Source organism: Rhineura floridana, chromosome 5 (assembly GCF_030035675.1).
Source record: "Rhineura floridana isolate rRhiFlo1 chromosome 5, rRhiFlo1.hap2, whole genome shotgun sequence".
In the NCBI taxonomy this organism is placed as follows: domain Eukaryota; kingdom Metazoa; phylum Chordata; class Lepidosauria; order Squamata; family Rhineuridae; genus Rhineura; species Rhineura floridana.
Window position 1 is genome coordinate 79,211,182 of NC_084484.1, and position 23,911 is coordinate 79,235,092.

A 23,911-nucleotide genomic window follows, 5' to 3' on the forward strand; every position below is an offset into this window, starting at 1 on the left:
TTATTACTTTTCCTTCTATGGATTAATAGTTTTGTCACTTTCCACTACAACTCCCAAACCTGCTTTCACATGTTAAATGTCTCAAAACAGCAAAATGCTTTGGGTTGTTGTGTTGTCATTTGTAGTAGAATACATATGTACCTTGATCTAATTTTAAAAACAATTTTTTTCTAGAAGTACTTCCTATTAGCTCTTACATAAAATGAAAATTAGTAGTTTGAGGTAAGAGTGAGGTAAGACTTGTCTCCCACAAGATCACTGCTGTTCTCCTGGTGAAATACATACTCTAAAATAATTGCTGAAGAGAGGGTATTATTCTGCTTTTCTTCTATTTTCTTTCCCCAAAGTTGTGCTAGGAGTGGTGTTCTGATTAATTTTCTCATAATTAAAAGACAACTGCATAAAGGAAGTGCTATGCACCCTCCTTCCCAGTACCAGACCAGATTGGCCTCTCTACTTCCCTACACTGGCACAAGTGTATTTACAATTGCTCTCTCATGGTGCCAAGTTTCTGACTACAAACACTCAAACAATGCAATCCTGTGTATGTCCTAGAGTGCTCTTGCACTCTGGTCAACCACTGTGAGAAAAGAACACTGAACTATATGGGCCATTTGCCTGAACCAGCCTAAGTTTCCTGTAACCTTTCTTCTGGCCTTGTCCAGCTTCTCTTTATTGGGGGGTGATTTACAGCAGTTTTGTTTTAAGAAAAAATGGAAAAATATAGTTGCCTCTGAAGAATTGCAACCTTTAGCTTTTAATCACAGTGTACTCCAAACAATCAGGGCTGTGGAGTCGGTATGTCAAACCTTCAACTCCGACTCCGACTCTATTTTTCTACTGTCCGACTCCGACTCCTTCATAAATGGCAAATATATATTAATTTTTCTACTGTCTGACTCCGACTCTGACTCCTTCATAAATGGCAAATATATATTAATGTATTAATATTAATATTAAAATATTAATTATATTTTGAAGTTGAAGTCAGTACATTTCTACCGACTCCAACTCCACCCAAAATTGCTTCTGACTCCACGACTCCAACTCCACAGCCCTGCAAACAATCACACCATACTTCATGTACACTTGCAGTAGATTAAACTGTGCTTATTAAGGATGGATAAGAGGTGCATCTGCACACCAAAAATACAAATAAAATTACAATTTTATTATCCTTGATTTGTAGTCTAAAGGTGTTGTTATTTCTTTCTGACATGTCAGCTCATGAAAGGAAGGGTTTCTTCCTGCATGAAAAAATATGTCTTCTAAAATGTCTCTCCTGGAAAAATTCCAGAAGGGTAGCTATGCCTTATTAGTCTGTAACAAATATAGCAAAGAATACATTAAAAATGAACAATGCTAATATTATTTGTCTTTAAGTGCCCCTGGTCTCTTCAATTTTTTCTGCAGTACTTGCCATGATGCCTAAAGTTCCTGCAAGAGTTATTGAGACTACTGCCGCCCAGCATGATAGAAAACAGATAAACTTGGGCTAACTTTGGAACAATATATGGTTTGATGTTGACAGAAAGTCATGTAGGAAACCCTGAATTATGGTAAAGGTCATCAAGGAATCATTTTTGAGGCTAAAGAAAGAAAGAAAAAGGATAAAATGTTAAAGATGAAAGACAGATTAAATTTAACCTCTGAGGTGGGTCAAAAGGCTTGAAAATATTGCTTTCAGTATCAGACTCTTGATACAATCTATTTATTTTGATCTTTCTGGTGCTAGCAAAAAACAAGCTACAAAAATAGTTTGTGTTGGTTTATACACGAAGAATATTATGTTGTGTGTGTGTTTTTGTATGTGCAGAAAAGCAGTAATTTGTAGCTTTTCAATTAAGTACCTTTATTTCATATTGGGCTACGTTCAAATACAGTACCTGGTCAAATTCTGTGCACTAGAAATACATGGAGTAAAAATGTGTTGAAATAAAATATTTTAACACATTTCTTGTTTAGGGAATAATCATGTCTTTGTTTCATTTTGATTATAATGCTGCTGTATGCTGCTTGATTCTGGATGATAGTGTGTGTACTTTGCTTTTATGAAAGCATTCCACTTTAAATAGTGGGGTTTTGTTAACAAAAAGAAATATATATATGAGAGAGTGGGAGTTGTAGGTCAGGATAAAATGTCTTCATAGGGTTATATTTGACAAAGTTGTCCTGTTTGTGCAAGGACCTCCACTTGCACAACAGAACTTCCCCTTCCTCTCCTCACCACATGTGCTCCCCAAATCTATTCTGGTAGTTCCCCCAACTATCCAAAGCAGATTTTAGGGGTGCGGGGAGAGGAGAGGGGAGGAAGTTGGTTATGTAAGCCATTGTGGCTGAGGGCTAAAACAAACACATGGGTACATATAGCTGGGTTGAAATATGGCAATTTTTTATTAAGATTAACCAAAAACCTGCAGATGAAAGACTGACTGCGTGAACTAACTATATGTATCAGGCAACAACTGCAGCTGCTTGAGCGACCAAACCCTGCTGGGGTGAAGGATAAGCAATTTAGCCTACCCCTGCCCCAAGCTCAGGTCAGTAGGGAGGCCCATCTGCATCATCACCCTCCTGGGACCCTATAGCTCCAGGCAGATGAGATAAGTTGGCTCCAGATGTGGTACTTATCCTGCTCCCAGGTTCTATAATACTGAGTTGCAGGCCTAGGTTGCTGTTCATCAGCCTCAAAGGTGCCCAAGGGTTTCACGTAGCTGATCATACCTGTTTCCCTTTCCACATCTTCCTGCCACCAAAGAGGGACAAATCTCAGTTTGTTTGTTTGTTTGTTTGTTTGTTTGTTTGTTTGTTTGTTTGTTTGTTTGTTTATTTGTTTATTAAACTTGTGTACCGCCCCATAGCTGAAGCTCTCTGGGCGGTTTACAGTTTAGTCCCTTTTTTCCCCCACTGCCAAGAACAATCTCTCTCAAGCATATCTGCAGGTCAAATAGAAAAATGGCATTTCATGCATCAGTCAGATGACTGTCATCAGGCCAATACAACTCAACCCTAGAATGCATAATATCCGTTTGATGAACTACCAAACTCTGCCTGTCAAGTAGGGCCAACTGAATTTCCGTGTTAACTTTTTTCTGAGCCCATTCAATGCCCTGGTAGATGCAGTACCAAACCCTATGAGGTAAAATGTCCTACCAAACTATGTGGACAGAAAGCCAGCATTGCCAGGTAACATAAAATCTTGGTAGACCTGCAAATTAAGGGCTTTGCCCTTCAGCAACACTAAGTCATTCACACCAAGGTGAATGACCAGAACATGTGGGATCTTCTGCACCAAACCTTGCTGTAACAATGCAAGAAGGAGCCAATCTCAATGCATCTCATGGCGACCAAATCACTGCACTGTGGCCCACTGACTGAGGCCCAATTGGGTGCCAAAGCATGTTTATACTGCTCTGCAACTGGCCCCAAAGATTATGCTATGGATGCAGAGTAGGATATGAACTTGCTCCAGCCCTGTCTAGCAACCTGTCAAAACAGATTGGTGAAATGGTTAAGGGGCAGGCCCTCTGATGTGCTGAATTCTGTATATATGTTTTAAAAGCACCCAAACACCATCCGCCCACAGATTTTCATCAGAAAAACCTAACTGGGCTGCCGTGGAGGCAGCTCCAATACAGAATGAGTATTCCAAAGGAACAAGAATCCAAATCCAGATCAACCAAGGCCACCTTAATAATTGATCAAAACTGAAACTTGGTAAAGGGAGAACTATTATTGTGGGGGAAAAGATGATCAGGCTTAGCGCCCTTGGCTTCAAGGAAACTTTGCAAGGCCATGACTGGGCAAGTCACCCTCAGAAGAAGGTAACAGTATAATAGTCTTGCCCTGGCACCACCGCTGGTCAGTCTTAGAGAAAATGAGACAGAGGTGAGCCCACAGCATTAAAACTAATGTCACAAACAAACAAACAGGCTCTGAAAGACATAGCTACTTTGGATGAAGCAACAACTTCTCCAACCCAAAATGCACGAAAAAAAAATAAGTTGAGGGTTGCTGCATGAAAAAGGGAAGCCTAAGAAGTTGCAGCTGCACAGGTAGTTCCACTGGCTCAGCAGGCCTAATAAAAGGTCTGGAGGAAAGGGCTCCGTAGCCCAACCTCTAGCATGTGCCAGACTGAAAGGTCACTGGAGGTGTCAGAAAAACCCTGTGACTTGGCCCAAAATGATAAACCCATGAGTTTACCTCATATTGTCCTGACTGCAAGGCCTTTATTACTGTATTCTGCACAGAGTTCTATAAAGTGCTCCATGGTATCGGCCAGAAATGTTGATATCCCCAGGCATCCCTAAGCTCCTGAAGATCCCTGCCTGCTCTATGGTAGTTGAAATGTGTACTGGGTGCCAATAACAGGCTTAGGGCTTTGTCAGCTTCAAGTTTTAAAACTTTTTTTAAAAAAAGATATTTTTAAAGCTTTTTAAAAATGTTTTTAAAGATGTTTTGTTTTAATATGTTTTAAAGTCTGTTTTTATGATGTTTTAAAGTGTTTTAGTGCTTTTGTTTGCCGCCCTGGGCTCTTGCTTGGGAGTAAGGGCGGGATATAAATCAAATAATAAATAAATAAAATAAGTCCCCAAGCTCCCACAGTGTCAGTGGAACCACCTCTGGCAAAGGTCTGGCCCCCAGTGCCAGCTGAAATTTTTCTGTCTGATTCTGGGATAGAGCAGCAGTGTTGATATCAATACCAGGTATGTGTTGGGCAAGGAAAAGGATGTTAAAGTGAAGGCACTGTATGGTGAACAATCTTACTAACTGCATCACCCTGGGGTTTCTGGAAGTTAGGGAATTGATGGCATGAATGGTGCCCAAGTTATTGCACCAGACGCACATAGTAGAGTTGCACAACTGGTCTGGTCACAACCAAACAGCCACTATGATAGGAAAAAAACCTTAATCCAAAATTGTGGCTAACTCTCATTGCACCAGCTGTCAACAAAAATGACTCGAAAGCCATAGGATCCAGAAATATCAAAACTAACCAGAAGCTCTGCCTCCAAAAGACACTGCCTTCTCCAAAAGGAGACTATGTGAAAATACTGCAGGAAGTCAGACAGGACTGCCAAATCAACATGCATGCATCTAGAAACTGACCCAGTGATGAGACCAGGCAAGCCTGGCCATGGTATCTTAAATATACCTTAGAAAAGCCTGGCTGGGCACAACCACCTGGTTTGCAAAGTGTAAATGGCCAGTTAGTTCCTGCAGGACCACAAGGGAGACCTTACTAGAGTGACAAACAGCATCTGTTTTCTGCTATAGGACCTCCAGCTTTGGCCCTTGGCAAATGGCAACACTGTTCATGAGAATCAGTCTCAATACCTAGGAATGTATTAATAGTGAGTGGGGCTTCAATCTTTACTGCAGCCAGGGGAGCACCAAGTTCTTGGGCTAAAACGGGAAAAAATGATCCATTAAATGTTGGCACTCACTAGAACCAGACATTCCTGAAAACAAAAAAAATCATCCAAATAATGCACGATGTGGCTCAGGCCAGATTGTCTCCTAACTGCTCACTACAAAAAGGAACTGAAACACTCAAAAACAGAGCAAGAAATTGAGCACACAATAGAGAGAGCTCGTTCAACATAAATTGGCTTGAGTAAGCAAAATCAGGTCAAAATGAGAAAGATGGACTGGAAGAAGGCAAAAAGTAGATTTGATGTCACATTTGCCCATAAAAGTTCCTTTGCCACATCAGCATACCATTTGAATGGCACTGTCGAAGGAGGTATAATGAACAGTACAAAGATGGTCGGATATAAAATCATTTACTGAATCCTCACGAGGGTATGAACGGTGGGTTACAGCAATTTAAAAATACAATATTAAAATCAATTTATATAAATACAGTCAAAAGAATAGGGTGAGCCCTATAAACTCTTAAATATTTGCAGTGCTATATTTGTAGAAATATACAAAAGCTATAGTGATAAGCCCGATAGTACTATCTTGGGACTGAGTTTGGGTACAATTTGGCACTAAGCAAATAAATACTGAGCTGGATCCAGAGTTGCATGAGTGCTATTCCACTCCTGTAATAGGCCTTTCCCACCCTGCCCCCTAACAAATTACTCCTGGGGATGGGAAAATACTCCACTGAAATCAGTGGTGGGCTGCTCTCCATATTTACACCTCTTAAAGGAGAAGAAGCATGGACCTGAATGAAGCGCTTGCAGCACATTTGGTACTATTATTTCTGAAAAGTCAGAATAGACATGCATTTACAATGCATAAGAATTTTCATGAGAAAAAGATTTTTCAGGAGCAACTCAGCGTCATGCATTCCAGGGAAATGGTTAAATTCTTATTTCCATTTTGTATATCTGCTTTTCTGTGCAATTTGGTATTCTATTAGAAGTTCTCTCTTCTTACATGTAACTGAACATTGTTTATTCTTGGATACCTTAAACACTTAAACATATTGGCCATAATTCAATATAAAGTTAAATGCAGTTAGGTTCTGTTCATTTTGATTTTCTGTGTGTCTCTAAGTACTTCTAACTGTGCATTATTTGTGGCTATTTTATTTTCATTAATATTTAGAATAATTTTCCAACATCTAATACTAAATGTTACACTAATAATGTTGATAATATGTCTTGAAGACCTAAATGATGACCTATAAATCTTACACAGTACAGTAGGGCCCTGCTCATACGGCGGGTTCCGTTCCGGACCCCTGCTGTAAAGCAGAAAGCGTTGTAAAGCGAAACCCATTGACGATAATGGGATGCGTTGCGTGAAAATGACGTCAAAATGGCGCATGATGGAAAAAAACCGCCGTAAAAACAGAACAAGTGCCTTACTGCGGGGACTTTCCCTAATTGAAAGCCGCTGCATTAGCAAAGCACTGTAAAGCAAAGTGCTGTAATGTGTGGCCCTACTGTATTAGTGAACTCATCTGAGTGGGAGGCCCTATGTAGTAAAAAGAGCAATATCAACACATGAGACTGAAGCATTGGCAGGTTTGGGGGAATGCTAAGGCAGAAATATAAAACATCTTCTTTAAAAAAAACTTGGGGTGGGGAGGGGTCTCCCAAAACTGGGAAGGGGGGAATGAAAAGAAGTACATGACTGGCTAGAATTCTGTACAGGGACATTAAACACTACAACACTTTGTTGCAGGTTCCATATGTGTTAATCTTAATATTACATCATTTTGGTCGATAAACATCGATAATTTTTCCATGAATAGTCAAAGATTAGACAATTAGAGAACATTTACTCAAATGTTTACACTGTTTTGTACTAAGTTAACATGAAATAAATATTCATAGGTTTGCTTATGTAAACGTCTATTTCTTTTACAACATACTGTGATGCAGGATTAATGCCATTATGCTGGCTATTTGATGACACAAATTATTTATTTTTGCATCTTCTTTTTCTATCTACATAGTCCTTAACACACATCAAATGGTGTACTTATAATGATGTTTCAATTTCAGCACTGATAAGATAAAACATGCTAAAAAGTTAAACTTCTTCCAATCTATCACCAAAAAAAAAAAAAAAAAATGGGGGGAGACTATAATTAACACTACCAAAATGTTCTCTGCTGCAAGAATAATCTTGATTGTGAAATATACACTGTATAATATATGTTTTAGAAAATAGATTTAGTAATAAATGGAGATAGGTGGACTGAAATACATATATATATACGTTGGTGTCAGGTGCAACAGCTGATGAAGCAATAATGCTCTCTCAGTGATGTTCCCACAGCACCTCTTTCCAGAGCTGCTCACAATTTTATTCCCTTAATAAACTCTATAGTAGTGGAAAGTTGATGAAAAATAGTCTGGGGAGAATAGGGACTGCCGATTATTGAATAGGCAAAGTAGGTGGAAATAATTTAACTGATAAACAATGGATAAAGGAAATAGGTATGTTTATGTATATGAGGTGACATTAACATTATATCTGTAGGCTCATAGCTATGGCAGAAAAGGAGACCACCATCAGAATTTATAAGAAATGTCTGCAAAAGGCTTATTATTATTATTATTATTATTATTATTATTATTAATGATAATAATGATAATAATAATAATAATGATAATAATTTTGTTTATCAATTTTAAAATAACCTTGGGATACTAAAAAGCTATAATCCCTCCATGATTAATTAATTTATGTTAATTTTGTGTTTTCAGGATTGCACAGTATATGAAACAGAGAACAAAATTCTTCATGTGGTGAGTAGAATTGTTATCATATATAGTAATAGTAAACTTAGTTCTCTGAGTGCCGGCTAAAATAGCACTATCCAGGCTGATAAGAACAATAAGAATAGCCTGCTAGATCAGGCCAGCATCCATCTAGCTCAGCATCCTGTTCTCACAGAGGCCAGCCAGATGCCTATGGGAAATCCGCCAGCTGGACCTGAACGCAACAGCACTTTATTTATTTATATCCTGCCCTTCCTCCCAGCAGGAGCCCCTTTCCCTCCTCTGGTTTCCAGCAACTGATATTCAAAAGGATATTGCCTCCAACTGCAGAGGCAGAGCATAGCTCTAATGCGTAGTAGCAACTGATACCGTCGGCCTCCATTAATTTGTCTAATCCTCTTCTAAAGCCATCCAACTTGGTGGTCATCATTCCCTCTTGTGGGAATGAATTCCAAAGTCCAATTATGTGGTGCATGAAGAAGTGCTTTCTTTTGTCTGTCCTGAATCTTCCAACATTTAGCTTTATTGGATGTCCATGAGTTTTAGCATTATGAGACAGGGAGAAAAATGTTTCTCTATCACTTTGTCCTTGTCATGCATAATTTTATACACTTCTTTCATATCACCTCTTATTTGCCTTTTCTTTAAACTAAAAAGCCCCAAATGCTATGAACTTTCCTCATGGGGGAGTTGCTCTATTTCCTTGATCATTTTTGCTGCCCTTTTTTGAAGCTTTTCTAACTCTACAATATCTTTTTTGAGATGAGGTAACAGAACTGTACACAGTATTCCAAATGTGGTCGCACTATAGATTTGTATAATAGCATTGATGAGAAGGTTTGCAGAAATACCAAACAAACAAAAGGCACCCTTCCCCCACCCACCCCAAAAAAGTCCAGTGATAATGTTGCATGCTTAGTGGCCACATAATGCTGGTTGACTCTTTTGAGGGAAGGGGGGAATGGAAAGCTGAAGAAAAGAGAAATGAAATGAAGTAACCAGAAAAAGTGCATGGCACATGACAACATTTTCTTGCAGGCCTTATTTATGTCCTTTAGTACTCGTTTGCCACTTCAGTGAGATCACTTAATTTGAGCAGAATATATCGAATTTGAGACAATCAAGCAAACGGTGGAAATACTAATATGTAGAGGTGTACCTCACACACACACATTTCTGATCATATTTGTAATTGTTTCTAAACGTTATTATCTTAAATGGAAAAATAGTAAAATATGGTATAAATTTTTCTCTTATAATGACCTCAGACTCCAAAGTATGTCCTTTCTTCAGGATCTGCCTGGTGGGTCCTGAGCTTCAAGGAAGAGATGAACATCACAGAACCTTGGCCTCTCAATTGTGGTGTGCCACAGGGCTCTATCCTCTCTCCCATGCTATTTAACATCTATATGAAGCCGCTGGGAGCAATCATCAGGAGATTTGGGCTGCAGTGTCATCAATATGTGGATGACACTCAGCTCTATCTCTCGTTTAAATCTTCACCAGAGTTGGCTGTGGAGACCTTGTCCAACTGCCTGGAATCCGTGAGTGGATGGATGGGAAGGAACAAGCTGAAGTTGAACCCTGATAAAACCAAGGTACTACTTGTGGGGGACAAGAGAAGGTTGGGTGACATTGACCTGAAGTTCAATGGGGTGAGTTTACCCCTAAAGGACCAGGTCCGCAGCCTTGGGGTTGTGCTTGATTCCAGGCTGTCCATGGAGGCTCAGATTTCGGCAGTGAGCCGGGCAGCCTGGTACCAACTACACCTCATACGAAGGCTGCAACCCTACCTTCCTGTTCATCAGCTCCCACTGGTGGTACACGCCCTGATCACCTCTCGTTTGGACTACTGTAATGTGCTCTACGTGGGGTTACCCTTGAAAACGGTCCGGAAATTACAACTGATACAAAATGCGGCGGCTCGACTACTTACGAATAGTCGCCGCCGAGATCACATCACACCAGTGTTGTTCGACCTACACTGGCTTCCAGTTGTTTTCCGAGCCCAATTCAAGGTGTTGGTATTGACCTTTAAATCCCTATACGGTTTCGGCCCAGTTTATCTCACGGAGCGCCTTCAATGCCACCAATTATGCCGCCCGACAAGATCGGCCACACAGGGCCTTCTCTCAATCCCGCCAACAAAAACAGCCAGATTGGCGGGTACAAGAGAGAGGGCGTTCTCAGTGGCGGCCCCCACTCTTTGGAACTCCCTCCCACAAGATCTCCGGCATGCCTCTTCCCTAAATGTATTTCGGAAAGCCTTAAAGACCTGGCTTTTTCAGCAGGCCTTCGGGGTATCCGGGGAGGGTTAATCGATATAATTGTAATGCCTCCTACCCAGTTTTAATATTGTTGTTGTAGATCTATTGTTTTTATTGTATTACTGTATTTTATTAATTGTATTTTAATAATTTTGTAAGTCGCCTAGAGTGGCCATTGGCCAGATAGGTGACAAAGAAATTAAATTTATTATTATTATTATTATCATCACAGGTTCCCTCTTACTGGCTCTCTTAAAAAACATTCATGTTAATCCCTAGCTGTACACAGAGTTCTTGCCCCCACCATCTTCTCCTTTGTGCATCTCTACTCCCTTCTGCTTCCTCCTGCTTTTCCACTGATATTATATCTTCTGTGAGCAAGATTCTCTCCCCTCCCCTCCTTCTGTTAAACCTATGTCCTTTTATTAATCCTTAGATCCTCAGAACTATAGCATTCTGAGCCAACAATTGCCATTATTGCTCCTGAAAGCTCCCTTTCATGCAGACTTGGTGTGCACCGTTCCCTTGGGGTTGCACCTTTGGCCTGTTAGTGTTTGCAAATGGGCAAACTCCGAGGGGGAGGCTGAGGCAACCAGGAGCAGCTAGCTTCATTTGCAGCTCTCTTTCATGTATGGTTATGTCCAGAAAAGAGACTGTGAAAAGATGTGCTGTATGCGCTCCAGTTTTACCTGGTGAGTGAAATTTCACAAAGGTTGAAATCTCAAGTTGTTAGATTTAGATGAGTAGAACTCCACATATAAATATTGGTATTCTAAATGCTAACAACAGGAAGACCAAAGAATTGCCAGTTAAATGCTTCTTCACATGAGACTTTAGGGCAGGTATGGGGAAAACTGTGGCCTCCAGATATCATTGGACTCCCATCTCCTATCATCCTAGCCAGCATGGCTAACGGCCAGGATAATGGGAGTTGTAGCCCAGCAACATCTGATAGGCTACACGTTCTCCATCCTTGCTGTAAGGCCTCCCTTTCCCTGGTCCTCTGGGATAACTTGCCACTTAACAATGGATAAAAGTTTATAGTTCTTGGGAATCCCTCTGAGCTAACACAGTTGTAATACAAAAATATTTTCTCACTCTTGCTTCCCTTCACTTTTGTTGTTTATAGTGTTGTATTACTGTATGTTTAAATAGCAGAATACTAAAACTAAAACTAAAACAACATAAACTGGGTTATTCTTTAAAAAGATAAGTTTACTGACTACATGTTGCTGCTGCTGCTACTACAGCTGCAAAAGAAGTAAATGAAAGAATGATGCCTTACAAGCTCATGAAAAAAGAAAGAAAAAATTCGGAGTTTAAACAATCCTTCCTGCTAGTCCTATGGTCCTATAAGAGTAGGCTTTTGAATTTAGTTTGTTTAGTGATGATTCAATGCTGTTATGCCTATTCATTTTAAAGATGTCATGTTTAGCTTGTAAGCCATCTTCCTGACTTCATGGATGCCTCAATGTAACCTGAGGAATCACTAGAATATTTTATTTTATCTCCCACCTTTAAGAATAATTTTTCCAAAGCAGCTTTTAAAATAAAAGGAACTCCACATCCAACAATTAATATCCAGCAATGACTCACAATTAGCACACAGTAGCATAAAAGAAAAGAAAAAATCTAGAAAACAGCATAAACCCCAGCAAAGATCATCAAAAGCCTTACAAAATGAAGATTTCCAAAACCCATCAGTGATTAGGAAGAGAATTCAACAAAATGAAAGAATACAGAAATGCAACAGGCTGTTGCAAAGTGTCTTAAATTGACTAGATTTTTTGCCAAGCACTCTTCAGCTGCTACTATTGCTATGTAATGGGACAGTCCAGATAATAGCTTAAAATGCATATAATGTGCTGAAATAATTTAAATAAGCTTATAATGGGTTCTTTTGTAGGTTAGCAGTGCATAGAAGGAATAAGTTCTCTTTTAAAAAAAGGTTTTTTTCAACCCTCCCTTCTAGAAAAAGCATTGATTTCTTATAAAGCAGAGTATGGTACAAAATAAAACGTCTGGGCAGACAGCCAATGTATTATGTTAACTGTCGATATGTAGTGAGAGGAAGATATATGGAGTGCTTCCAAGAGGCAGCAAATGGTGTTTCTTGCAGGCAGAAAATACCACCTCTAGTGGGCAGCATAATCGATAAAGCCATGGGCACACACCTTCCCTTTGAAAAGAACGTGTATAAAATGCCAGGTTTTATAGCACTCAGGACCCCCCTCAGCTCTGATGGAGTGGGGGGTTGAAGAAAGCAGGAGAGAACCATCCATCTATTCCATCCATGACATCTGATGGATGGTGTATCATGACGTATTTCCATGTACTTTTGGCTCTGTGATATGACTTAGAGTTTAATTCATTCCTTCAACTATTGTAACTTGTTTTAACTAAAATGTGCCTTCAGAGTCTTTTACTTTGATGTTAAATGGATATCCACTTCTTTCATGCTGATATGTATCCCTTTTTTTCTCTTTCTATAATAATGGCTAAGGGCATGTTGTAGCAAAAATGCTACAAGTTCTCCCAGGTGGAGAATAATAACACACACGCGGGTAAAATCGAGTTCAAGGCTCCTTATTTATTTACTGCAGTAAAGGCAAGTCATACACTTCACACAAGGGGTGAGGGATGAGAGAGCCTCGAGCCCCCCAAAACAGGGATTTTTATACCTGATTTTTATAAGCTGGTTAATTTTACACCCATCGTTTATTATGCTCTGCTTAATCAATAGTATAGTTACTCTTTCCTAAGGTCAAACGGTTAATCCTTACTTTTGCAAGCATATGTTAAACAGTGGGTCCACTGACCATGCTTATTTCAAAATGCAAGCCTTAAGCTTTTAAGCAAACAGACAGATACAAGCAGTATTTAGGCAAATAGGCAATACTGTGACCTTTAAATTTTTCAAACTTCACAGGCACCTCGAATGCATTTTATGAATTGTAGTGTGCAAGATATGAATAAATAGCATATATTTTAAAGACTGTTCTGTCTGAAGTTTGACTCCTAAATAGAAAATTTCTGGTACCTCCCAAGACTCAGGAATTCTTGAGTGGGGTCTCTTCTATTCTCCACCTACACTAGATGACTGCTGTTGATAACCTGTGAGCTTAGGTGAATGAATGTTTGACATACAAGGACTCTATGTAGACACGGAGGAAGGGAGAAAGCAAGAATTCTCAACATATTCAGTGAATATGTATTCACTGGCAAGTGGGCTAGTCTTGCCGGTGTCAGCTACCATCATTGACTTAGAGAATACTGTTTTGGATTTAAAAGAGAGGGGTGATTGTACCCAAATAAAGCAGAGAACACCTTATAAAAAATGAGGACAAACCACTCCTTTCCAAATATAGAGAATATAAGAATATGTTTTTAAATTGTTTTTAATTTTTTTTAAATTGTGTTTTTAAATTGTTTTTGTGCTTTAAAATTTCTTTTTTTGTTTTTATTGTTTTTAATTGCTGTAAACCGCCCAGAGAGCTTCGGCTATGGGGCGGTATATAAATATAATACATACATACATACGTGCATACATACATACTCAGAAAAAGGAACTGTTCTAATTGGAGATAATTGGAGAAGATTGTTGTTAAATGTAAGTGCTAAATTTCTCTAAGTTACACTTAATGTTAAAATACATTTATCATAGTATTGCTTTATTATGTAATATGATTTTTTATGAAGGTTCCTTTTTGCATGGTTAAAAGTACCCCTTTGAGTTCATTCCCCACCAGTGAAAATTCCTTTTAAAAAGCACAGTTGTCCCCATCTCCTTTCACACCTAACTTATAACCTCTAAGGCCTACCTGAACTGTAAACTCTTCAAGGCTGAGGCCTGTTTTATAAGTACTTTAATATTTCTCTTATCTCCTTCCCACACCCCAGTTCTTTTCTGTCTGACCCACAATCACACTCTAATTGTCATTTTCTAGCTGACTTTATTTTGCTGATAATCATTCTCACTCCACCCAGCTTTTCATGCAACTTAACCTTCTGTCAGGTAGGATGGAAGGATCTGTCAGTTTCATTTCTCAGTTTCTCAGTCTTAAATTCAGTTCACATTTCTGCAGCAATTTGAGATTTTTTTTACAAAAATCCTCATAAAAATTCTTTAGCATTTTAGTGCAAATTTCTCCCAGTGAACACATTTTTGTATGCAGTTTTGACTAATGTACACATTTTTGCAAGCAATTTCTCTTAATGTAATGCATTTGTATATGTTATTTTCACTAGTATATTTTTATGCACACTTTTTCCTAATATATGCATTTTTGTAAACATTTGTTGGAGAACCGCATCATGAAATTTGAAAGGTAGCTGTATTTCGGTTCTCATATTGTTTCAAAAAGCATAAATTTGATAAATTCAGGTTTAAATGCAAACTGAATTGTCCCCCCCCCATCCCTACTCTCATAAAAGGTTTGTGGAGAGGATGTGTGGAGGACATCCTTATGAAAACCCATTGACTAACATTGGCCACAAAATGTGTTTTAAATAAAAATTACAGGCATGTTACACAACTCATGGGTAATGGCACATGCTAGACATTCCCCTTGACCTAACACAACAAACGATTTCCCAGAAGACACAGTACATATGGTAAAATGTTTTCCCCAAAACCACCACAGTAAAGTATATGGAAGAAAAAACCACACCACCTGTCAGCATGCCAGAGTCCCTTGTCAAATATTTGACTCATTTCAAATAAGCAATTTATTATCCTTCCTACCCCAAATTTGGTTTAGACCATCCTCAAATTTACATCTCCTACACTTCCATGTTTCAAACCAGCCTGCTGAACCATTTTCTAACTATAAGCCACAGAACCTACTTCCCTCCTCCAATTTGTTGTTAGAATGGCAGAATGTGATTCAGCCAACTCATCCTTAATATAGGGACATGACTGGTCTTGTCATGATGATGCTTATCCATCTGTTAATATTTATAGAAATATGCAGGGTTTTTTCTATTATAATGCCTATTGGCATCAGTGTGGTATGTATGGTTCAACACAAGTATTTCCTGCTTATGAGCTATCCCTCTGAAATGCTTACAAACCTTGAAGTTTTAAGATTTTTATTGTTGATGCATGAAGTATAGGTAACTCACAGTGATTTTATGAAGCTGATTTTGAAGAAATGACAACCAAAGAAACACATTTACACTGAAAGCTCCTCGGATAAGAGAAGGCTTTATGTAAACATGTAATTTGTTGGACAGTAATGCAGAAATGTAATAAGTAGAGAGTCACACTGATCATGTTTCTAAAATCATTCTCTGTACTTGAACATTTTCTGTATATTGGTGTGCGCCTGGCTTGTGCTGAAGCCCCACTGGTGGTCCCCAAGACACCTGACAGTGTAAGAGATCCTGTTCATGATGCCAATTTTTGTTGTGGAAAATTACAGACTGCTCCAGAACTGGGGTTGATGACTTTATTTTTGCTGCAGCAAGAGAGAACATACAGAGCAAGGCACCAAAAAATGAAGCTCTCTGCCCCTTCTGGACAGGGTGCTTATATTTATAGGGTTGAATAAACAATTTTCATGTAAGCATAACAGGATATAGCAAGGCGGACTCAGCAGTTTCAAACAATGCTAATTCAGCAATTGTTTTCTTTCCATACAGATGTATCTTGTTGACCATTTCAACTTACTCCTTTATCTGACTTCATACAGATGTATCATGTTGGTCATCTCAACCTTTCCGTTTATCTGACTTCATTACAAACAAATATATCTTTTTTACTGTTTCAACTTTTCCTCCCATTTGGCTTTATTCTATTTTCAGTTGCTCACTGCCTACATGGCTTGTCTGCCTTGGGAAAATGGCTTCTAGCTCAGTCTGAAACTAAAATGGATTCTAACATTTTCCCCCATCGGTTCCCCACCCCTTCCTTGTAGGAAATGCCTTAAGTAGAAATTAGGATATCATGTGTTGAGAAGATTTCAGCTGTTCAGTCTTCTGCCAGAGTGAAAAGGCAAAAGATGTTTGAATGTAGATTACAAGCATTCTGAGTATTGTATATTAACATCATGTTCTTGGAAGTATTGTATCTTAAGTTACTTATTTCAAGAAACGTCATCCAGTTCTACTGGTTTTGACAGGAAAGTGATGTGACAACAGTTAGGGACATTCTGAGAACAAAATACCTTACCAGAATTCCAATTTGAAGGCTTCTAGCTTCCTTAGGTCCAGTTTTACAAAACAGAGTAGTTCAGATGTGACATACAATATGATAGCAAAGTATCATGTTGGGAGTTGGCTGTAGTTGGCACTGCACTAGTTTGTCCAGAAGTAAACATAGTCTGGTTGGAAGTGATGTTGCATTGCGGCAGCAGGCTGTGTGGGATGCTCTTGCCATCCCTGCTGGGATAAAAGGGAGAGAGAGATCATGTGTTTTTTGGATGTACAGTTATAATGTGTATATTCAGTCAGCTGTTTCAGTATTCTAATAGTAAAATGATTTTTTTTACATATTCGAGGTTTACATAAGCTTTGGGGAAATACAATATTAATGATTATCAGAGGTTGTGTTATGTTTCTCTAGAACAGCCTTTCCCAACTAGTGTTCCACCAGATGTTGTTGGACCACAATTCCCATCTTTCCTGACCATTGGCAATGCTGGCTGAGGCTGATGGGAGTTGTCCAACAACATCTGGTGGCCCAATAGTTGGGAAAGGCTGCTCTAGGACAAGAGCCCCTCTCTAAGTATAATTATGGACATTTCTTGCCTTTGCTATTTGTTTTTAACTCTACATGTGTTTTCTGTGTAGTAATATTATGAGATATACACACACACACACACACTAATCTGATTTCATACTGTGATATGGATTCTGAAAATAGTAGTGGTTGTGAATATTGTGAGCATAGTTATAGTCCCCAACTAGCCTTTTCTTACATGTGGCATCCCCATAAACCACCAAGAAAATTAAATTTATTTTTTATTATTTTCACTTGTATCCCTCCGTGTGTGTGTGCGTGCGTGTGTGTGTGTGCTTTGAGCAGCCCGCCACTCATGCAAATTGCCTCTGCCTGATTGCGGGTGGATATCCCTGTTTTTCTGAAGCTCCTGTGCCATGGCCCATGTTGTTCAGAAGTCTTGTCTGAACTTTAGGAAAGCTGATTGAAGGTGGGGGTGGGGAAGGGAAGAAATAAAAATTCCATTTTGTAAGCAGCTTTCTGTTCATGCAACTTTGGATCCAACTGGTTGTTTTAACTTGAAACTAGTCGGTGAGGAAGGGGAGGCTGTGCCTTGTCCAAAGCTACCCAGTGAAATAAAGAGCTGAGTTGGGATTTTAACCTGGATTTCCTATGTCGTCTTTAATGGTTGGTGGCTGTACACATGCATGCAATAATGAATAAAATGAAACATTTGCGGCTATAGTATATTACAGAAATTAACAGCATCTTGTATACCCCAGAGAAAAACTTCTGATTTCGTTTTAAATGAAAAATCTCAATGTGGAGTTGTGGATAGAGTGATACAAGATAGGGAGTTATAAAAATGTGAATGTAAAGGTTTGTAGATTGCATACTGCTATTATGGCTTGAAAATTGTACCATGAAGTGTGCTCAAGTTGATTGCACAAGAAAAAACTCAAAAACAAAACCTAAATCAGGCTAGTCTATCTGGAGAAATAGAAGAATCCTTCAAGGTTTTACTTATATGGTACCACTGTGGGAGTAAGGATAAATATAGAAATGTGGACGGTACTGGGACCCTTTTGCCCACTCCTATATGCTCAAGGTGGAAGCATACCAGATTTTAGAATTATCCTGATCTTTCTAAAATAAGGGGGGGAGGGAATATGTTTGTGTAATCAGGTAGTATTTTTAGAAGGAAATAAAAGGCTGTTCTTGTAAATTACTTCCCCAAAGAATGAAATTCAGTAGCACTGTTAGATAAAATATCAATCTAATATGATATACAATAAATGTTGCATTTTAAAGGTTATACTTGATTACTGTTTACTGTGTTACTAGTTTTCATATTTCTTGATTATTAATGGAGTGTATATATGTGCTTTTTTATTTCTAGTGTAAGACTCTATCTGGCGTATGTGATCACATAATCTCACTCTCATCTGATCCTCTTGTGTCTCAGTCTGCTCATCTGGAAGTGATCCAGCTAGCAAACATCAAACCAAGCGAAGGGCTGGTAAGATGTACGCAGTTAATAAAAACTGTAATCCAGGGTAAAATAAATGCATTCTATGAATAAGACCTTTGTTTTGCTTATCTTTCTATTTGTAGATGTGATTTTCAGTCAGCCAGTGGACATTGCATATTACTAATCATTGTATGAAATTCTCATGGAAATATTGAAAAAAGTACCAGTTAAAAGCAGCCTCTTGGGTTGGTAAGCTTGCAAACCTCTGTCCCTCCATTACAGTCCTTAGTTGCATAAACTGTTATAGTCCTTAGTCACACCGGGTTTACCGTGCAATTCTGTAGATGTCTGCTCAGAGGCTGAGTTTAGTGGTGCTTACTCCCAGGTAAGTGGGTATAGGATTGCAGCCATAGGCACAGAACAAAATCAACATTTTCACTGAGGTTAATGGGACTTGCTTCCAGGTTAATATGCTCAGGACTGGGATGTTGATTTCCATGCAGATTTCTTGCCTTCCATAGATAGCTATAAAAGAATTATGGAGCAGCTGAAAATCATCTTAAATAGAATACTTCCACCTGTTTGCATAATACAGGAAATAATCCTGGTTAATTTATGAAAATGTTTTTATATTATGACAAAGTTGTTTCTCCAACCTGGATTTCTTGATAATGTTACTTTTCCCAAAAGGTTGTTGATACAAATTTCTTCAGCATATTTACGAGTCATGCCTTTTCCTGGGTTCCTTAGATTTAATATGAATCTTTATGCAACAATTAATAAACATTAAGGGTTGTATCCAACACTGCCTGAGAAGAGTTCATGTGATGGAACTTGCATTTTGTCTCCTCCTCTTGCACTCGCCAAATGTCCTCTGAAGGGTCTCCCAAACCTCTGGAGCTGCTTTTGAAGACATTGGGGGGGGTTGTGCGGAGGGGACGAGAGAGGAGGAGGAAGAGGAAATACAGTTGCACATACAGAAGTCTGTTGTGCCTGCAGAGCTGCAATGTTGGATACAGCATTAAGTATTTTATTTTAATGGATACTTTTTATAAGTGATTTGAAGTGTGTTTAAAGCCTTGATACCATTTAAATATTATCTAAATTTGTCTATATTTGGTGCATTCAGTCCTGCCCCAACCTGCCCTTCCTCCTGCCCTTCATTCTTAAGCTTGCATTTGTCTCAATGCCACCATTGCAAGTGAAGACCATTTTCAATACCATTGTCTGCTGTTTTTTTCATCTCACATATCATAACAAATGTTGGTTCTGTCATGGTTTCAATGGGTATTCATAAACCTTTCCTAATTCAGCTCTCCTTTTGTTGTTTTCTTCTTCCAGAAGGCCCCTTTAAGAGGTGACCAAAACCATTTTCTTTTATTGTGAAGTTTCTGTTTCAAGCCTCTGTTGTTGGTTTTCTGCTGTTTTGTCGGTTTAGATAGTATGGTTTTCAGTACATGGAGCTGCTTATTCATTATTTGTTTGTACTGTAAGGCTGTGCCTCGTAATGGGACTCTATGGACTAAAGTGGATGCCAGGAACATTGAATGTATCTTCAGATTTCTTAACTAAATGCTATGCACATGCCTTGTCCCACTGTATTTTGTATACTATAAGCTCTTAAAGCAGGGCAAAGTGTTACTGATTTCCTATTGATTTTGTAAAGTAATGAGTTGTAATAGTTCATTTTCTAAGCCTATCACTGAAAAATATTTCATGAACTAAATTTATGCAAGCTGCTTGGTGTTTGTGATCAATGTTTAACATAAATGTGTAAATGCATACCTTCAAATCTTACTGGGTTTTTTTGGACATTCAACAGTTTTAAAGGGTATTCCAGCATTTTTTATGTAGGAAATGCAAGCAAGACAGCAGGATACTTCCTGTGGAGTTTTGATTTATCTGAATGTTATATATTGTCTGTCACAAGGGTGGGGAAATTTTTTCAGCCTGAGACCTGCATTTCCATGTGGGGAACCTTCTTGCGGCCATACGCCCATGGTGGACAAAGCAATGGATGTTTCTCTTACCTTTTGGACAGTGATCCAGCTACACAAAAGCCAGAGATTTCTGTGACCTCCTATGCACACATATGTCTCCATCCATTTTAAAAACAATTAAGAGGCACTGTTACCACAGTTTAAGATCACATTCCAGCTAGGCAAAAGCACTTGAGGAGAATGTGGAGAACGGACAGTGAATAGTGTGGCCTGGGGAGAGAGTCCTGAGGGAAGAGGCCTGGAGGGGTCACATTCAGCTCCTGGGCCTGAGGTTCTCCACTCATGATATATACGCTTAATGTTGGCAACATGGAAATCCTGACCAGAAAAGGGAAATAAATTACAAAGACGACAGTGAATAATAAAGAAAGCATGGGCAACAATTTCAGCTTTTTATCTTTTTATATGTGAAGGACTTAAAGACTTAATTGCTACAAACGTTGGGATGTTAGGTATTATTAATTTAAGAAATATGTCATTGGATATCTTTGCACAATTGCATGATATTGGGGATATATACTGTGATCATTGGCTAACGTTTGAGGAATTCTTAGGCTGTGTGCTAAGATATAGCCGGCAGAATTTTAAGAAGCAGGCAAGAAAAGAGTTTTAAGTGTTAAGAAGTATCAAGATTCATTAATATTTGCAGGTTTTTTTCCAGATGGGCTGGCTGGTGGATTTTTTTTGTGGTGGTGGTGGTGGGGCAGGATGAAAACTTGGTGTATGTTTCTGTGATCTAGAGTCTCAAAATAAGAACTGGATTAGTTAAGTTGATATTTAAGTACTTCTTGATTTCAGATTGTTGCATGCATATCTTCATGTGAGAAGCAATAGGGTTTTTAATTTTTTAAGTATCAATTTTTCCTACTTTTTTTCCACCATAATCACTCATTTGCAGGATCTAGTAGTGTCCCAGGCATCTGTGAGAACTAAGTGAACAGGGTGTCTGAAACCCCTGAGTTATTGTGTCCTCACTCCTATTGGGTCATGGAACCTGTCAGGAATCATTATGTCGCTTTTGTTTTGATTTAGCATTCATCAACAACCCTATATTTAGTTATCAGTGCCAACCACAGGACTAGAGTCTAGATGAAAAAGAAAAGACAGAGGTGGATTTTTATCATCATGTTGGTTTTATCAAACCTCATTTGGAGTAGCTGAAAAATTAAATCCAGACGTTTGAACAGCAAGAGACAAGTTTGAATAGAAAATGACAAGAAGGATTCATGTGGCCATTTTTCAGGGAAGGCAGGGAAATGCCAAGCAACTAGTCATCACCACTCCTGGACTTCCCGGCTAAGAACCAATAGAAATGCAGTAATATCACGTAGGATTAACCTTACTTTGGATTGCTTTGTAACATATATATTATGGCATATGCTTTCATGGTCAAAGGGCCCCTCAAGATGTCCTTTTTATTGTGTATTTATTATTTGTGTTTGTGATGGTATTGGGGTGCTTATATGTGATCCCACTTTCAATATTGTTTGTGCCTAGAAAAGTTTTGGGGCAAGCATCTTGCTTTGTATGTCCCATAGCTTCCTGCTGAAATCCTTTTTATAGCGCAAATGTTCTGGGGTTTTGTTGTTCTGCTTTTGCTGTGCAATGGCACAAGAGTGCCCCACCAGATGGTAATAATGTGGTAACACCGGGGAAATATCACAACGCAACTAATAAAGCAGAATGATGTGTGGACAACCCAATATAAAACCTACCACCAATGCACTATTATTGCTTCAATGACATGTTGCAGAATATAGCCATTGATAACCTTATCCTCCATGAATTAGTCTAATCTTTTAAAGACATACAAGTTGGTGGCCATCATTGCCTCTTGAGGGAATGAATTTCATAGTTTAATTACGCGCTTCATGAAGAAGTACTTTTTTTGTCTGTCCTAAATCTTCCAACATTCAGCTTATTGAATGTCCACAAGTTCTAGTGTTATAAGAGTCCACAAGTTCTAGTGTTATGTCCACAAGTTCTAGTGTTATGAGATGTCCATGCCATGCACATAATTTTATACACTTCTATCATGTTGCCTCTGACTTGCCTTTTCTCTAAACTAAAAACCCCCAAATGCTGCAACCTATCCTCATAGGGGAGTTGCTCCATCCCTTGATCATTCTGGTTGCCATTTTCTGAACCTTTTCAAAATCTACAATATCCTTTTTGAGGTAAGACAACCAGAACTGTACACAATATTCCAAATGCAGCTGCACCATAAATTTATACAACAGCATTCTGATATCGGGAGTTTTATTTTCAATACCTTTCCTAATGATCCCTAGCATGGAATTTCCTTTTTCACAGGTGCCGCACACCGAGTTGACATCTTTATCTAGCTATCCACTATGACCCCAAGGTCTTGTTCCTGGTCATTTACCGCCAGTTCAGACCCCATGAGCGTATATGTGAAATTAAGATTTTTTTCTCTCCAATATGCATAACTTTACACTTGTTTACTTTGAATTTCATTTGCCATTTTACTGCCCGTTCACTCCGTTTGGAGAAGTCCCTTTGGAGCTCTTCACAATCTCGTTTTGTTTTAACAACCCTAAACAATTTAATATCAGCAAACTTGGCTACCTCACTGTTCACTCCTATAGATAATTTATGAACAAGTTAAAAAGCACAGGTCCCGATACTGAAACTTGGGGGACACAACTTTTTACATTGGGAGAACCCTCCATTGGGAGAACTGTCCATTTATTCCTACTCTCTGCTTCCTGCTATTTAACCAATTCCTGATCCACAAAAGGATCTCTCCCCTTATTCCATGACTACTAAGCTTACTCGGTAGTCTTTGGTGAGGAATTGTCGAAGGGTTTTTGGAAGTCTAAGTACACTGTATCCATTGGATCACCTCTTTCTATATGCTTGTCAACACTCGGAAAGAATTATAATAGGTTAGTGAGACAGGACTTTTCCTTGCAGAAGCCATGCTGGCTCTGCTTCAGCAGGACTTGTTCTTCTATATGCTTGGTTAGTTTGTCTTTAATAATACTTTCTACCAATTATCCCGGGACACATGTTAAGCTAACCAGCCTATAATTTCCAGGATTCCCCCTGGATTCCTTTTTAAAGCTTGATGTTAATATTGGTCAATTTCCAATCCTTAGGTGTAGAGGCAGATCTGAGGATCAAGTTATGTATTTTAGTTAGAAGATCAGCAGTTTCACATTTGAGTTTTTTGAGACCTCTTGGGTGGTTGCCATATAGACCCAGTGATTTGTCACTTTTTACTTTGTAGAACTCCATCTCTTGTCATCACTATTTGCCTCTGTTCCTCAGACTCCCTTCCTGCAAATGTTAGTTCAAAT

General features: G+C 38.8%; 1 protein-coding gene across 4 annotated transcripts in view; it reads left to right on the forward strand.

Moving 5' to 3' along the window:
* Positions 1-23,911, forward strand: part of CNKSR2 (connector enhancer of kinase suppressor of Ras 2) — a 271,527-nt gene that overhangs the window by 110,152 nt on the left and 137,464 nt on the right. For all 4 annotated transcript variants that reach the window (XM_061627286.1, XM_061627287.1, XM_061627283.1 and 1 more), the window contains exons 5-6: positions 8,175-8,216; positions 18,517-18,636. In XM_061627286.1, the coding sequence (XP_061483270.1) occupies positions 8,175-8,216; positions 18,517-18,636 (162 nt within the window). The remainder of the gene's footprint in view (positions 1-8,174; positions 8,217-18,516; positions 18,637-23,911) is intronic.